Raw genomic sequence first — 18,211 nt, forward strand, 5'->3', positions numbered from 1 at the left:
CAAGGCCTTGAGCTCTAGAATGGCTTGTGTTAAGCAGCAATGGCTGCTGAGGCAACAATGCAGAACGGGAGACTTTCAGGGACAGAAGCCATTCCCTGCACTCCACCACACCCAACCAGTTAACACTGATCTCAAACCATTTGATAATCAATTAAGCTTTTGTTGTAAGATGATCGGAATCCACCCTGGTATGTGTATTAATATAATCTGAGAAAATGTCTGTATGATGTGGCAAGATTCTTCACCGTTCACATTTTACAAATGCAACAAAATGACAAGGCTGCAGTGAAAAAGCTTATCACTGTATTTTCTCCATCTTTGCTGTAAGAGTCCACTTTCCCTCAGGAGAAGCAACAGAGAAGAAACACAGTCAAGGCAGCTAGCCAGTGACACAGTCTGTTTTGGAATGAGTAGAGGCAATTTTGTCCATGCTGCAGCCATAGGGCAGGGGAAACAAGAGCACAGAGTGAGTGCTTTGAATGGATCAGACAATACGTATCAGCTAGGAAGGGCACTTTCAGGTAGAATAAGGTTGTATTTTACCTGTTTCCTGTGGAATCCTCCTGATTGCTCATCAAGGCCAATCTCAGCAACAGGCCCAGCACCACCATCCCACACATACATACCAGATACATGTTTTTATATTACCTGTTCTGTCATCTGAGATTCATCCAATATGGACTGACTAATAGGTGGAGCAGCTGCACGGCAACACACCATTGTTACTTTGATGGGAAGTTCTTTTAAAATATTTACAACATCCTTGTGATTTTCTCCAAGCAAAGATATTCCATTTACCTGTCACAGAAAATAATAGACACAAGAAAGAATACATTTTAAGGAAAACTTGAGACCATATAATTTTCTGCAGCAAAATGAATATGCTAAAATAAAGACTTCTGAATATATATGAGTATACACCTCTATCAGTGGAATACATAACATACCATACATGTAGATGGTGGGACCAGAACAAGAAAATATTTCATGGAACAAATAAAAGGGATCAGTCATACTAGGGGTCCAAATTTTGTAAATCTTTTCACACCCTTCAAAAATGTGATTTTGGTGGGAGGAGTGCTTAAAACAACATGAAAAGGATTGCATTCCATCACCTTGCAAACTAGCAGGTGTTCTAGCAACAAAACCGCAGTGGGGCACATCTGCCGTAATGCACATTGTAATGTACATTTGGATGCATATCCAAGTGCAGCTATTGTCTATTGGAAGCCATAATCCAATATGTGTTCCGGTGTAACTAGTGCTGCACTGAGATTTCAAACTGAGGGCAATATGGCTTCGTTTGCCTTCATTAATGTCACCCTTTAGCCAAGTCAGACAAGTTCTGTCATGCCATTACAATTACTATGAAGTCCTTGACTTTCTGGAATTGCAAAGTGACAAAGATGAAATTCTGCTACAGTCAAAAGGAGCAACTGATTCAGGAAATGACTGCTGTGAATAGTATAAAAATATAAAACAACACAAAGGTGAAGGCAGAATCTGTTTCAACATCATAAAAACAAACAATATTTTGAGGGTTAAAAGACCCTCTAGTTGTGAGTTTGGTGGCATTGAATCAGATAACATAATAAAATGTATTACTAGGCCTAATTAATAAAGCTACAGAAAAAATGGCCAGGGTACAGAAGTGAAACACATATGATCTGTTCATATTCTGAATTAGATTTATAAATTCTGCTTCCAGAATCAATAAATCAAATCAATAAACCATATGCCAGTTTGTCTGCAACATGCAAACATGTTGTATAAAGATCAGAAAAGCTCCCATCTGATCCATTCTGCATTTTATACAGGGAGAATTCTGTAAGGCGGTTTCCGCACAGCCATGGGAGAGACCCTGCATCGGCATTAATCATGCCGATGCAGGCTGTGGGGCCATTCGCCTCAAGGGATGCGCAGCTGTGGGAGCAAGCTCCGCACAGCCGCGTATTCCCCTCCCTGGCCCCAAACGCCTCGTTACCTTCTGCTGGCAGCCGCGACACTCTATCGTCGCTCTGAGGAGGGAAGGGGACACGCCCCCATGGCCACAGTGACGGCTGAAGCACCGGAGACCACCTCAGAGCGACGGCTGAAGCACCGTCCCTCCTCAGAGCGACGATAGAATGAGGCGGCTGCCAGCAGAAGGTAATGAGGCGTTTGGGGCCGGGGAGGGGAGGGGAAAACGCTGGCCTCCACCCGCTGCCGTTCGTATGGCAGTGGATGGAAGCAGGCGTTTGTAGGAAAACTCGCTCCCCAAGCGAGTTTTGAATACACCATTTTGGCGGGCACAGAGCGCTGCTGCATCAATTTGGCAGCAGTGGCTGTGCGAAGGGTCCCCACCAAAACGGTGTTTTACCGGGCTGAAGCCATTGCTTTCAGCCCGTGCAGAAACCACCTTAGATTTAAGGTAGTTTTCATTGTTATTTTCTGTCGTATACATTGTTTATTATGATTTGTTTCACTGTTTTGTTTTACTGTTTATTGTATGTATTACATTATCTCATCATATGCAATATACTGTTTAGTAAACATTTCTAATTTTAATCCCATTTTATGGCACCATTTATTGTATTTATACTGCTGTGATTAGATATTGTTAATGTTTTCCTGTGTGTAATTCACCTTGAGTCAGTGGGAAAGGTGGGCTATAAATGAAGTCAGGAAATATTTCATGCTAAACACAATATTTAAGTGCCAAAATGGTACAAATTTAGAGTTCAATAAAATACACTGGGGGATTATTTGATTTCTCTTTGTTGATGTACAGTGATACATCACCTTTGTCACCTTCGTAAATCGTTGGTTTCGGTTTTCGCCGATGGGATCTAGCCATTTTTTGCCTTTGGTTGCCTATGAAATCCGAGGCAACTTTTGGCGTAAGTTGCTACGCCATTTGCATTGCACCTGTGAAAACGGCGTAACCTCGGTTTTTGTCGGTTTCGGTTTTCACCGAGGTAATCTGGATGGATTACCGACGAAAACCGAGGTATGACTGTAGTTAATTTGCTGTTCTCTATAGTTTTATTTTTTTTATACTAAAGACACTGAAGATAGTTTTTATGTTCATAGACGTAGTTTGATTGTTACCCAACTTTCAGATTAAATGGACAAACTAGGAGGAAATCTGCTTATGAGAAGCAAGGTAACTGCAACACAGGTGGTTTACTTGGTAAAATCCGTAAAGTGCCCTTCCCCTCTGAACAGTTCTTGAGAACTAAAATAAAAGTCAATATTCTAAGCAATCTTGATGCCAAACCAAGCATCATATTATGCATTATCCTCCTTCTACCTTGAATTGAAGATGAACAATTCTGGCACTGAATGAACAATTTCATTATGTCTCTATTCACAACACTGTACAACACTGACAGTGCAGTCCCATGAAAAGGTAGACCCTTTTACACCCTATGAATCACCTTGACTTGTCCCCAGTTCAAACCAGGGCAGTGCTGGTTCACATTGCCAATCCAATGAATGAAACAAGATGATGAGCAGAGTTTTAAAAAATCTCCAGTTAACAAACCAAAACAATTACTTTCAAGATCAACATGCATTTTCATTTTTCAAAAGTGTAACCCCCATCCCCACCCCCACAATCATAAAAAAATGAAGCCCCAAATTGTCACACATTTTGGTTTGCTTGCAGCCTGAGCCAGAGCAACTTAAGAAAATATGGTGCTCTGAGATGCATGGTTGATACACTGCAGCAGCACAGGAAGCCTGACACAAAAATACAAAGGAGGGATTTCTAAAACTCAGTTTGAATTTTTGTCACCATTATCATCATCCGTTGGGAACTTCTTGACCTCAAGTACCACTGAATGAACCTTGATCAAGAGAGTAGATATGTGTACACTTGTTCGTTCTTTACAAACTGAATTTAGCACAGCAGAAGATCGTAGCACCTTCATGCCCATTATTGTGAATCTGCAAACACACCGTTCTTGTGAGAAGTCTTTTATACCACTAGCCGGATTATTCTTTCACCAGCTCCCTATGTGAAGAGTAGACATACCAATATCTACATGCACAAACAACTAAAACACAAATGCTCAGCAGAATCACTTGTAAGGAAAGAGTTGAAGTAAATCAAAAATTGTTTTCATACTTCCAGTAATTCATCTCCGCTAAACAGCTTGCCACATCGTCCAACTGGTCCTTCTGGCAAAACAGATCGGATAAAATGATGTCCCACTGTTGCTTCTAAGCTTATCCCTAGTCCGCTGTTTTCACTAAACTTGTTCACATGAGCTACCTGAAAAGAATACAAATAATGAATTTGCAGAATGCTACAAACCTGTTGTTTTTAAAATTATACTCTTACATACAAGGGAACAGTAGATTTCAAAGCAGCAACCATAGCAGTTTACTACAGATGCTTGACTTCCTAAGCTACAAGCTCCCTTCTTTCAAACATCATCCCTTCTCATTGATTTTTCACATCAAAACAAGATGGAATCACAATGTAGGTTGAAAGGGAGCAGCCAGCTGTAACATCCCATTCTCCTTTGCAAAGGGTAACAGATGCTAGTAGCTACAGCTGCCCTAGAGATGAAAGGTAGTCAGAGGGAGTTACAAATAAATGGAACGAATGCCACAATCAAAGGCCCCACACCTCCCGCTACAGAAGAAGTCAGCTTCCATGGGTGCCATAGGAACAATGACTAACAAATACAGTATTATGGAACGGAAATGTCTCCAATGTATTGTAAAAGCCCTGGATGACACATTCAACAACAATATTGCACACTGTCGTCACCCCCCTGGGAGCAGTGAAGCACACACAGGATGCACATCTGGCAATACAATCCTCTATGGGTTACTAATTTCCAGGTGGAGAAACATCTGCGCTAGTAAGTGAGAGAGTTGTAGCAATGACCCTGGCCCCGCATTATGCTTAAATGCCCTTCTTTGGAGTGTTGGATATGTTCACGGCCATAACACCAGAAATGTTTTGTGGACCCTCTTGGATCAAGTACAGGAACTGCTATACATTCTAAAATGTACTACACAAGCTAGACAAAGGATACCCTGTTGTTCAACTACAAGTAAAATAATAGATATGATTGCCTACTTAGTGTGAGTCACCTTGGAGGTGCAATGTTGTGATAATTACAACAGGACACGAGCTCTCTGGCACAGTGTGGCCTGGACTGCACAGACTGGTCTGAGTGTGTAGGTGAAGAAACCAAAATGGAGTTTAGTGGATCAAAGATACCACCTCAATTTCAACCATACAGTTCTCGATCCATACATTTAAAGTAGCTACCATGGACAACAGATTCCAGCAAGCAACACTTCATCTTGAATGCTATTTAATGTGAATGCTCTAATAACAAGTATGGGGAGGCAAGCTATTTTCTAACAAGGCAAGCTATTTTCCTTCTCAAAAATCAGAACTAACAGTACAGCTGCAGTACTTCTATTATAGTTCCACTAAGCTTCAGCTATGCCCCAAAAAGGATAGAAATATGAACTGCTGGCCGCTAGGACCAAAGGAAAGCAAATGAGATGCAAAAATATACTTTAAAAGGGGATAGTGGTAATTCCTTTTCAATTCAGCAATCTATTAATAATTTCATAGTCAGAATCCATAATATTATATTTAAATTATAAATCAAATTGCTAAGCTTACAGTGCCATCCTAAGCAGAGTTACATACATCTAAGTCCACTGACTTCACTGGACATAAAGGGTACGACTACTTAGAATTGCACAGACAGTTTCATTTGATCTCTCTGGTTTTCCTTGTGTGACAGGACTATTGATGCTCAGATGCTAGTTTTGAGGTGGGGGGTGTAGAAAGAGTATAAATCTCTGACTTAAAACTGCAAGTACCACTGACCTTGGGGAAGAGGATCATGTTAGATTCAAACTATAGGTATCAGTTTGATAAATTTCAGGTTATTGGTATGTTTGCATTGTTTTTCTATTCTTTATACCAATTTAGAGGTCTGAAAGTAATAATGGCATGTTACTTGAGCAGTCTGTGATTGAATACTCAAGAGATCCCTTTCACATCAAAAACCAGCTAGTGTAGGCTGATATGGAATAGAGTCATGGCAATGGGGCACAGGAATCCAAATGGAATTTCCTCAGTAAGAATGCTCCCTCCCAAGTTGCCTTTAACTGTGATAGGGTGAAAAAAATAAAGACAATACAGGTGTCTGTCTTGTCCGCTATTTGGGGACAAGCCCAACTGTTGTGAGGGAAACATTATGGTGAGAAAGGATTAAATACTTCTGTAGCCAGCGTTGTGGTCCTAAAGAAAATCAGTCCCATTATAAAAGAAGAAAAGTTTGGATTTATCCCCACTTTTCTCAACCGGAAGGAGTCTCAAAGCAGCTTACAAACTTTTTCCCTTCCTCTCCCCACAGCAGACACCATGTAAGGTAGATGGGTCTGAGAAAGTTCTGAGAGAACTGTGACTAGCCCAAGGTCACCCAGCAGGCTTCATGCAGAGAAGTGGGGAAACAAAACTGTTCACCTGATTAGGGTCCACTAATCATGTGAAGGAGTGGGGAATCAAATCCAGTTCTCTTAATGTCCACTGCTCTTAACCACTATATCACATGTTGAGCATTAATGGAGACACTGGGAGGCCCAATCGCAGACGTGTCTATAACGTGTCGTCTGGGTAAGTACATTTTGCAAAAGTAAAGGCATTTTCGCATTAAGAGGCCTAAAAAAAATGTGTGCCTTACATCAGCTCATAATGGAAATGTAAAATTTACACATGATTCTCTTGACATGAAATCTCCCATTAATAGTCCTATATGATATAAATCATGAGGGAGAGTCTCAAGTACATGCTGTGGTATCTTATATAAAATATTGTATAGGGCCTTTTTTATTGCCAATTACTCACAGATACCCTGTAAAGGATGAGGTAGATGGAAATTTGTTTCAACAAATATGAAAGCTCCAAGAAGCCCTGCCTCCTCACATCATATTTATATGTACATTTATATGTGCATTATATGTACATTCAGTGAAATAGGCATCCCACATTTCACGCATTTTGGAACACCCGTTATCTACAAAAACTATTCTCGCAAAATCTTTAACATTTAAAGGTTATTAACAAAAGCAGTAGTGTAAAAATTGCTAAGCCTAAAACCCTCTATTTTGTTTTCTATTTATTCTGAAATATGTTATGTCCACTAGTTCTACAAGTTTAAACTTTAAAAAGACTAATGGAAAATTCTTTTAAAAAGATAACTTATTAGCAGCACAACCCTGAGTTTACATACCACAACCTCGTAATTTGTCCCCACAATCCTCTGCCACTTGTTCTGCAATGCCTCTTCTTCTGTGGAAGATAGTTGAAAACCTGAAAAATGCAGTAAAGAAGTTCACTATAGGAAAAAATAATATGTAATTTATAATTTGTAATTGGTGTTTAGTTAATGGTTGAATTGAGCTGGACTTTATCTCTGTATCTGCTACATTTATGTACAACTGAAAAAGTATCTGCTGCACAACCTTTATCCTTGTTGAATTTTGGTATAATAAGAAAAACTGCACAAATGGCACCCCAGTACAGAATTTCCACAAATCAATTCAAGTAGTCTAAAATATTCTGTTTAAAAAGTCTAAAACATTTTACGATTCAGTTGTTCTTTTCAAGACCTACAAGCAGTTAAAAAGGCCCAAGGTAAGCAGTCAATGATAAAAATTCCTTTCAGGAGGATTCCAAAACAACCATTTTTATACTTTTATACTTTTGACACTAACTCAAACAATATTTTAGCACTTATCCTGACTATTCAATTTCAGAGTTGTATTACCTGAAGAAGCAGCCTTTTAGAACTTATCCTGGTTATTCTATTAACAGCTGCATTATCTCAAGGATCTCCTTTCATCTCCTCTCTTCCAAAAAATGCTAATTGTACTAGTTTTAACTTCTTGAATAAGTAGTTCCCTCTCTGGCTATTCTCTGCTGCCCCTTCTTGTTTCTATGAATGTACAAATTACAAGCACCTTCTGTCTTCCCTATGGCACAACAATTCTCTAAACAATTCTTTTATTGTATATTTTTTTACCAAGTGTATTTAGAAAAGTACAAGATAATTCAGTACATTTAATTGCTACACTCTTTCAATTAGAAATATGGCCTGAATACTAAAAATACACTAAAATTTTAACATATTTGGCAATCAAAAACTTCAATTTTTTTTACAAAAACTTTAAAATGCTGATTAATGTTTATAACCCAAAATCAGCATGTTGTCAGACATTGCTAGTGTGATCAATTTCACAGGAGTAAAATCACCAAAGCTCTTTATAAATTATTTTGTGAGTTATGGTGATGCAGTTTTCTAAATGTCTTTAATAATCATTTTCAAAATGTCTTTAATAATAATACAAGTATGGCTTTTTGCTGAGTGACACAGGCAAATCAAAGTAGACGTGTTTACAACTGGCATGCCTTAATATAAAAACACAGCTGCTTGCAAGGGCACTCTGAATGTTCTCAATAGTACGACCCTGCTTTTTTCCCTCTCAAAACGATGACCTCCGTTTCATAGGATAGTATTAAAATATGGTCCCTAGAGGGCAGTGGAAGAATGCAAGTTTGTGAGTATAGGTCCACTTCTGATGGATTTAGCTCATTTAAAACAAAAGAAAGAAACACACTGTCCAAGTGTACAGCAACAAGAGTGTTCCTTGGAAAAGACAGCAAGAGAAAGGAAGAATGTTGTGAGAAATATAATGAGGTGCCCAGTCACTATGGTAAATATGAAAGATTGGTGGTTTGACTTGAGGCTGAAAAATACAAGGAACGACGAGTGAAAAATAAATATAAAAGAAGAATAATGACAATACCACGAAGTGGAAAAAGAGCAGAAAATATGAACACCATTATTATGTCAACACATATGTGACAACCTAAGCAGTTTACAGGTGTAAAATCAGGCAGACAATCAGTAGGTATCCTTCATGTCTAGTGGGCTGCCATTCATAATTGGTGGGTTAGTTCAGTCTGATGTGTCATAAATTGGGCATACTGAACTTTTAAAAGCAGTCATGCTACTGAACATCACCATAAAAGTCGAAAGCTGTTACTAGCTGAAAACAAAGATGTTAAAGACATAGCAGGTTATGTGGTCATCACATAAAGGATTGAAAAATGATGCAATAAAGAAAATAAATATATTTTAGTAAATCTACTAGGGATAGAAAATGGTTTAATCATAAATGGGTAAAAAGAAACATGCTAGAAGATCAGAACTTTAAGGAAGAATAAGAAGGTGTTTGAAACTTTTTAGCTACAAGCACAAATCTGGACACAGAGCATATCCACAATTAAAGAAAGCCACTGCAAAGCTTCTACGCAAGGCAAGTTTCATCACAAGGGCTCACAACCCTAATCATAAAGTTAGAAAGTTCCAAGAGAGTGAAACCACAATGCCTGTTACAGAGAAGACAGTGTCTAAGCTATCCACTGTGGGCTGAGGACCACTTTTTAATATTCCAGGAACTGCTTCTACCCTGTTTCCCCGAAAATAAGACATCCCCTGAAAATAAGACGTAGTAGAGGTTTTGCTGAAGTGCTAAATATAAAGCATCCCCCAAAAGTAAGACGTAGCAAAGTTTTTGTTTTGAAGCATGCCCATCGAACAGAACACCAGAGCATGCAGTTGTGGAGTGGAAAAATAAGACATCCCCTGAAAATAAGACATAGCGCATCTTTGGGAGCAAAAATTAATATAAGACACTGTCTTATTTTCGGGGAAACACTGTATGTCTAAGTGATACTTTAAAAGCTAGTATCTGAACATATTGTTTATTCCAAGCAAAGAACTATGTACTAGAAATTGTAGAAATGTCTTCACTTTCCCCCTTCAGATATAGATGTGATTACTGTACCTTATCACAAATTTTCCAAGATTTTAAAGACAAACTCTTGTCAGTACTTCTGTGCCCTTTAAATAAACCTCTAAAAGAAAAAAAAAAGGCAAGAGCCAGGAGGCCACCCCGTATGCTTCAAAAGCGGAAAAATACTTCTAGAAGTCATTAATGCAGACCTGATTGCTGTGGACTAACATCTTCTCCAGTGTGAGCCACACTGATACTGCATGCCAATAATGGAGCTTCTTGCTCTCTTTCATAGCTTTCTGGAAAAGAAAATGAAGAACCGCAGCAGCTCCATAATCAGGACATCTGTGATAAGAAAGGTGATGTGTTGTACGCTTTCAATGACGATGGGAACTTCTGGGCTTTTCTCTAACGTATCAGACTAAGAATGGGCTTTTCAACAGATGTACAGAAGAAGCTATCAAATAATGTAAGGGTTTTTTAATTAAAAAATTAATATATACAAGACCATCATATATAAAGAACTGTCCCCTTGAACTGCAAAACAGCAGGAAGTTTGCTCAACCACAAATACCTAAAAAAAAAGAAGGGTATTCAAAGTTTTTACTACAGAATATTGCAGATTAACAAGGACTAAGATCCATGGCTTGGATTGCCAGTTATAATGAGCATAAATAAGCAACTGTTCTACGTTGACTCCTAAAATGGAAACAATCCTGCCACACACTGTGATAAAAAAAATACAAAATAAGTCACTTCCTTTCCATCTTATGCAGAATAAATGTGTGCCTCTTCCGGTCCATCCTATGCAGAAGCTCCAGAATGGGTGATCTCCAAAGCAGTCACCCAAAGAAATAGGAATAAATATCAAATAGGCTAGGATCTGGACTTTGCCTTCCACATAAATGATTCAATGATGACCAGAATGGAAGAATTCTTATAACAGCCATCATTCGTAGTATGATTTTTAAAAATCATATTAGTTTCTTCTGTCGTTTTTTCATGAAGAACATTTCTTCCAACTGTGCCTCACCTTGGAAAAAACTATCAGTTATCAGAAGCTGGTGAAGCACTCTAAGTAAACATAATGAGGTTATAGTCTGAGGCAACTGTCAGCATAAGAAAATTATATTTAAAGGTTTCCTTGTGGCGACTGATATATCAAAAAACTCTATAAGATTCCAGCTTGAGATTCTGATTTTATCCTCACAGCACATTATACATTCCTGTTTCAATGTCACAACTACAGAAGCCCAGTCTTTTAAAGTAGACAATGAAGTTATTAGTGAAATTGTGTGGAAGTGCTTCAACATGAACACATGAAGCTTAAATTTAAAAAAGTAGGGGTCTGGGAGGATCTGATCCACCCCCCTCTCCCCAGCTTCCCAGTTTTACATGCTAAATAAAATAAAATAAAATCCAGTCCATTCAAAGCAAAGCCATTCTTAATTACCTTTCCCAGTGCCAATATCCATAGTTTGGAAAATTAAATCCTTTTCAGCAGCAGCACTGAAGTCCTCATGGGGCCGAATGTGATTTTCCTGCTTAAGGCCTCTTCTAATCAACATGAGCCGGACTGTTTGGCCAGTGTGCCGCAGAACTTCCACAGCTTGCTGGTTAGTAAAACCCTGAAGATTTGTTCCATCCACCTGAAGGATTAAACATATGATAATTTCCCACAGCCCACTAGAAGAAAAGGAAAATAATTTACAACCGTATCATTCAAAATGAGCCAAACCTCATTTGAGCTATTTGCAAAATATCAGTTCTTGTTCTAGTCTCCAGCTACTTGCTTTTTTTTATTTATTGCTCTACTGTCGCCTCCCTGAAATATATATGCATATCTCTCCCTGGAAGCCACATTCTGATTTATTCTGTTTTCACTATTTGTACCTGAAGTTTTTCTAAGAGCACAAGGCTGAGTTTACATAAAGATTTCCTATCAAAACCTTATCAGTCCACAATGCAGTTCTCATTGATGGGTAAATAATATGGTGGTACAGTTGACCATATGCTAATAGTATGTTCACATTATCAATAGTGTTGCCCATTTTCAGAGGGGGCCTGGAGATTGCCTGCTATCTCCACAGACCACAAAGATCTGTTTCCCAGGAGAAAATGGCTGCTTTGGAGGGTGGCCTCTATGCCATTGTACCCCACTAAGGTCCCTCCCCTCCACAAACCTTGTCTTCCCCAGGCTCCACCCTCAAAATTTCCATGTATTCCTCAGAGTTAGCAACCCTAGTTACCCATGGTGATTGTAACAGTAAAAAATGATCTGCAGGAGAAACTGTAGAGGGTAAACAGAGCAATTATATTCCCATCTACATAGAAATACAGTTAATGTTAACATCTGCATTAGTAAATATGTTTCTAAGCAGATTAGCAGTAAAAGGCACAAGAAAGGCAAATGTGCTTGCAATAAACAAAGTATCGAGCAATGTACCTGTACTACATACAAGTAACTGTGCAATCCTAAGCGGAGTTATACCCACTTAAGTCAACTGAAGTCAAGAACTTAGACTGGGGCAGTTCAGGATTGCAGTGTCAAATGCCACAGCTACACATAGCCTTCCACTGGGAACAGAATTTTGGAGATTAGTGATTCTATGAAGACATACTGGTAATCCTATTTTCCAGCCAATAAATGCACATAATAGGGTACACAATCCATTAATGTCTAGTAATATAAAAATATCTCAAAATACTTTTTTACAAGTGAACCGTGTAAGAGTAAGCAATATGGACATACCTCCAATAAAATAAGTCATCCATGATTACGTACCGCTATAATTTGATCTCCAACATGGATTCTACCATCATGTTCAACTGCGCTGCCTTTTGTAATACTCTTAACAAAAATGCCAGAAGGTTCTGTGATTTGGAATTAAAAATCAAGTAATGAATAGTACATTTGAGCCACTATATCAGCACCACCCTCCAAATGCCCTGTGGCTGTAAACCACTACTCAACAGTCTCTATCACCTGTGTGATAGATTCCCATCACAGCCTTTAACCTAAAGTACTATGTCAGTCAGTGCTGGTTCACTGAAGCCAACACAGGATTGTGCAAAAGAATGGATGGTTTGGCAATTTTCAAAAATCCCGAGTTGAGGGGAATAAAACAGGGTAAAGTATAAATTGCCCCCATTATTAAGACTTTAGATGAATGGTGGATTCCGCACAGGATGTTATATACTGGGTGCAGGATGTTATATAAACCATTTGGCGGTGGGAGGGACTTGCACAGGAATGGGGACCTCTGCAAGTCCCTCCCACCGCCAAATGGTTTATATAACATCCTGCACCCATTACATTTGGCCAGTGCGGAATCCACCATTCATCTAAAGAACATCTTAACAGCTATATACATGTTCTCTCTTTATCCTGCACCAACCAGTATTAACGATGGAATCACCATTCATCTAAGAATCTTAATAGAGAACAATATTATCTTTACAAACATGTCACCAGGCAAGGGAACTTCAACCATATGCTTCTTGGCTTATGTATTATGACAATGTGTGCATCCTTCAAAATGTGTTAGTCTCACTCATCCATTACAGTTCTAATACTTTCTACATGCTACAAATACTATGAGTGAGGTTGCCCCAAGTACTCTAGTTACTAGCAGGTAATATGAACATTCAAAAGAAGAAGAACCCTTTGTTTTTTTTACAAAGAAAATAAATAATGCATCAATCTGCACAACCATCAGTTAAAAAAACACAAAACTTTAAAAAAAATATTACTCCAATTTACAGTGCAATTCTAAACCCAGTTACACCACTAGTACACTGATTGCAATGAATTTAGAAGGGTAAATCTGCTTAGAATTGCTTTATTAGATCATCACTTGAAAAAATCACAGTGCAAACTTAAACAGATCTATATACTTCTATATACTTAGATAATCAGTCAATATGGAAAACTGGGAGAGAATAAGAAGGGTAAAATCACCTTTACATTTGCAAACTATTAATATTACCTGAGATTTTTTCTCCAATGTAGCCAGCAATAGTTATTCCTAATCCTTGGATGTTTTTTGTAAGCTCCACATCAAATGTGGTTCCATCTGTACCATTTGCAACTGTTGTCTCTTCTCTCTTACAAAAATATACACAAAAACTTTGTATTCTCTTGCAAGATTGACAACAGTAGCTACATATTTCATTCAAGCAGACAAACCATACAAGAATATTCCTAACCAGAATGCTACAAGGATTTTAGTTGGGCAGATAGCATTCCTCCTACAAAACGAATGAAGCCCTGAACATGACACATCTTCAAAGTAGCTTCAAAATACTTTCTAACACAGCTACTCTAGAATTCACTGGAGTTTGGGTATTCTTTTCCTATCAGTTCCACAGAGATCACTGTCAAATAAATCACACAGAAAATCCACTCCCAATAAAACTGCCTTTCCATCCAGATATATACAAATGTCTCACCCACCTACCCCAAACACTATACTACAGAGAGAATCCTGACATGCCTCTAAAGATACCAGCCACAGATGTGAGCTAAATGCTAGGAGCAAAACCTACCAGACCATGGCCACACAGCCCAGAAAACCCACAAAAGCCAGCTGATTCTGGCCGTGGAACATTTGACAAAAGTGGTTTTCTTTTTTTTTAAACAGAAGAATAGAAGCACAGTAACATTTTGCAGTACTTTTTATCCAACAAGAACACAACTGGGCCTGGGTTGTTGTTTTTCTGCTTTCTTTTTGCCTTTTTTGTTAAAAAAAAAGGTTCTCCACAATGGGATCACACCTGATCAAGGTCCAAGGCTGACCTTTCCTAATAAAACATAGCCACACACTATGCACTTCTGAACATAATTTCAAAGACCATCCTGAGTATACAAATGTTCCAATATATTTAGCAAGTTTCCACATCAGAAACACAGATAAAGAAAATTTGTGATTTGAATCCAACAGCCACCTCCCTTTAGTCCTTATTCCCTTAGTGATTATTGAATGGTGAACCATCATTTTGGTGCCTTACCTAGATACCTTACACATTAGTGACAGTATTAATGAATGTTAGAGAAAAAGTAGCACAGGAGTGGGGCAGAGAGCTTGAACTAAACAGTAGATCCTGAAGACATGCAAAATCCTGGCAAACTAAAAGGTCAAGTAAAAATAAACCCGGGACCTAACACTAACAGAATACAATCAGAAGTTTGATTATTGCAACTATTTCATGAACATCAAATACCAGGTCGCCTTGGGAAAGCAACTGTAGCATCTTGTACTGTTTTAATGGTATTTATGATTTTATGTTATGGTTACCAGTTTTATTTGTAAGTTTTAACGTATTGTGTACACCGCCCACAGCCCTTCGAGGGTGGGTGGTATAACAAATTTAAATAAATAAATGAAAGATAAATTTAGGAAACAAATGCTTATTTGCAAGCTAGATTTTTCCAAAATAAGGCATTCAATATGTCTGTGAATACTGCCTGAAAACAACAGGAAGGACAAAAATGAAATTTTAAAGAATTATTAAAGCCACAGAAATAAAAAAAAAGAAATTATTAAAGGCATTAGCAAAAGCACTGGACACTGATTCTTTCTTTACTATTACAATTCAACTGCACCTCATTCCACTGGATAAAATCAAATTAACTGGAGCATCCTACCAAACAGCTGTCACATAAACTAACGAGGATACTGAGATTCTTGATAGAATTGATGAGGGTGAATATTTTCTTAATCCAATAAATGAAGGAATATTCCACTCAATTGTATTTCTTTCTATGAATACACACACAGCCTACCCAAAATCCTCTTTCATTGTATATATTATTCGCCACATTTGCCCTTGGTATCTTTTCAGAATGTTAACAGAAGGAGCCGCTTGTGACTCAGGAGCAGGTAGAAGGCAAAAGGGCCTTGGTAAATAAGGGCACTTTTCAGGGAACAAAGGAAGATAGCCAGCACAGCAAAACAGAAATGAAGGGTACTGCGTCCAATGAAGGTAGCAGCTGGCTAGTTGGCACATGGCTAGCAGCAGCTGAAGTTGTGGCAGCTGACCTAGGTGAAGAGCTGCAGCTGTGTACTGGCTGGCACTGAGAGCAGCCGCCTGATGGGTGTCAGAGATGCTGAGGTGAATGTGGGAAGCAGAAGAAGAAAGGCATATTGGAGAAACGGCTTTAATAATCCAGCTGGAGTGAAAGGGCTGCCACAGAGTAAGTGGGAGGTGTTGCAACACAATGATTGCTCAGCTGTTGTTAAAGCACCATTCAAGTAGCGTATGGAGGTTAGTGGGTTAGAAATTATTTGCATTTTTCTATGTCTGGCCCCCAAAGTCACTAGAGCAAAGATTTCCCTCTACTACAAAGATTTTAAAATCATATGACTGTAAATTAGTCTCCTTTTACATGTTTCAGAACTATGCAGAAATAGGGCTACCCACGTAACAATGAATCACCACTGGGTTTCGAGTTCCCAGTAGCATTTCCTTAAGTGGATCTTGCTTTTCTTACCTGGTTATCTGGCATGCAAGTTTGTACTGGGGTGCCTGGAGGGACTGCTGGTGGTGCCGGCTCCTCTATTGGACCTCTGGCTATAACCAACTTCACTCTGTTCCCACACTGTCTCAAGACTTGGGCCACCTGCTCACTGCTCATTCCAGCCAGTTCGGTATCACCAATTTTCAAGATGTGGTCTCCACTGCATAGCCTACCATGCTGGGTGGGAAAGAAGCCAACTGCTTAGCAAGTGACAAAAAAGTCAAAATAAAATACGTCAAATAATCACACTTGAATGCATTACTATTTCACAGTATGTTAATTGTGACAGCATGTTGTGCATGGTTTTGCTTCTGCCACTCTTGCTACTTTTACTAAAAACCATGATCCTAACCCTTTGTTGTGGAAACTGCCCAACCTGGTCATTTGCATGTGGGAATTCTATGTGTTGCAGCCAGGATGGGTGTGTAGCAATTCACAAACCCACAGAATGGCAGACCAAGCCCACTGTTATTTATAATATATGGATATGAGGCTGGTTTGCTAGGCATCTACAGATGGGATACCTAGCAAACTAGCTCCTCTGCATAGGTTATGGATAACAAGAAGCAGGTATAACCTTTATGCATGGGCTATCTATGATCCACAGGAAGGAAGAAAAATCCTCAGCACAAGGCAAATCATCTCACAATGGCAAGCAACAGAGCAATATGCAGATTAGGTCCTTCTGCTGGCAGTTTACAGGATCCAAGGTACCGTATATACTCGTGTATAAGTCGACCCGTGTATAAGTCGAGGCACCTAATTTCACCACGAAAAACTGAGAAAACTTATTGACTCGTGTATAAGTCTAGGGTGGTAACTCCAAATCAGGCAGGGGCAGGGAAGAGCCAGGGCACCTGCTCCCTACCAGATCACCCCACCACCACCACCTCCTGGATCTCCTCAGCAGCCCCAGCCCTTGGCTGCTCTGCCGTTTCCTTGCTTGCGAGCAAGGAAACGCCAGACAGAGCATTCACCTGCTTTTGGGGTTTCCTTGCTTGCAAGCACGGAAACCCCAAAAACAGGTGACTGCTCTGTCTGGCGTTTCCTTGCTCGCAAGCAAGGAAACTCCAAAGCAGGCGGGGGCAGGGAAGAGCCAGGGTGCCCACTCCCCAGCGGATCACTCCCTCCCCCCGCTGCCTCCTGGATCCCCACAGCAGCCTTGGTTTGAAAGCCGTTTCCTTGGGTGCACCAACAAGCGAAATGCCAGAGCGAGCAGAGGCAGGGAAAAGCTTCAGGGCTGCCCAGCGATGCTGGGTGCACGCGCAATAGGGCACCCAGCGAGCTCCTGCTTACCGCCCATACGCGGCTCACTCACTCGAAAGCCATGCTGGCAGGCTCACCAGGCACCGGTTTGGGGAAGCTGCCGCTCGAGGCGACCCGCATGCCATCTTTCTTAAAAGGGCAATGCTGCAAAGATTGCTTAAGTAGGCTGCCTGGAGCGGCAGCTTCCCTGAAACCGAGCCTGCAGAGCCTGTGGGGAAAGAAAAAGATGGCTGAGTGAGGGGGACAACAGGCGGCGGCGGCTGCCAGTGGCTCGAGCATAAGTCGAGGAGGGCTTTTTCAGCACAAAAAATGTGCTGAAAAATTCAACTTATCCGCAAGTATATACGGTACTCTTTTTCCTTTCTTATTCTTTTCCATACCACTGGGCAATCTGCATCAGCAGAAGGAACACTCTGGTCAATTACACAGAAGTCTTCTGCTGCACAATGGGGGAAAATGTGTGTCACTGCAAGATGCCTTGTTTGAACATATTTCCTCCAGACCCACTTTCAGTTTCTATTCTTCCCGCAGTAAGCGAGACCACTTCTAGCATGAATTTAATTTTTGCTTTGCAGCCAGAGCAGGTACATTTGCTAATGA

The 18,211-nt window shown here is 39.7% G+C and overlaps 1 protein-coding gene across 11 annotated transcripts in view; it reads right to left on the reverse strand.

The window, feature by feature from the left end:
• MPDZ (multiple PDZ domain crumbs cell polarity complex component) overlaps positions 1 to 18,211 on the reverse strand; it is a 124,688-nt gene that overhangs the window by 73,070 nt on the left and 33,407 nt on the right. For all 11 annotated transcript variants that reach the window (XM_048502607.1, XM_048502605.1, XM_048502611.1 and 8 more), the window contains exons 8-15: positions 16,319 to 16,522; positions 13,815 to 13,932; positions 12,611 to 12,699; positions 11,279 to 11,474; positions 10,035 to 10,124; positions 7,257 to 7,336; positions 4,112 to 4,258; positions 649 to 798 (exon numbers count right to left, since the gene is read on the reverse strand). In XM_048502607.1, the coding sequence (XP_048358564.1) occupies positions 649 to 798; positions 4,112 to 4,258; positions 7,257 to 7,336; positions 10,035 to 10,124; positions 11,279 to 11,474; positions 12,611 to 12,699; positions 13,815 to 13,932; positions 16,319 to 16,522 (1,074 nt within the window). The remainder of the gene's footprint in view (positions 1 to 648; positions 799 to 4,111; positions 4,259 to 7,256; positions 7,337 to 10,034; positions 10,125 to 11,278; positions 11,475 to 12,610; positions 12,700 to 13,814; positions 13,933 to 16,318; positions 16,523 to 18,211) is intronic.

This window comes from Sphaerodactylus townsendi, linkage group LG07, assembly GCF_021028975.2.
Source record: "Sphaerodactylus townsendi isolate TG3544 linkage group LG07, MPM_Stown_v2.3, whole genome shotgun sequence".
Classification (NCBI taxonomy): Eukaryota; Metazoa; Chordata; class Lepidosauria; order Squamata; family Sphaerodactylidae; genus Sphaerodactylus; species Sphaerodactylus townsendi.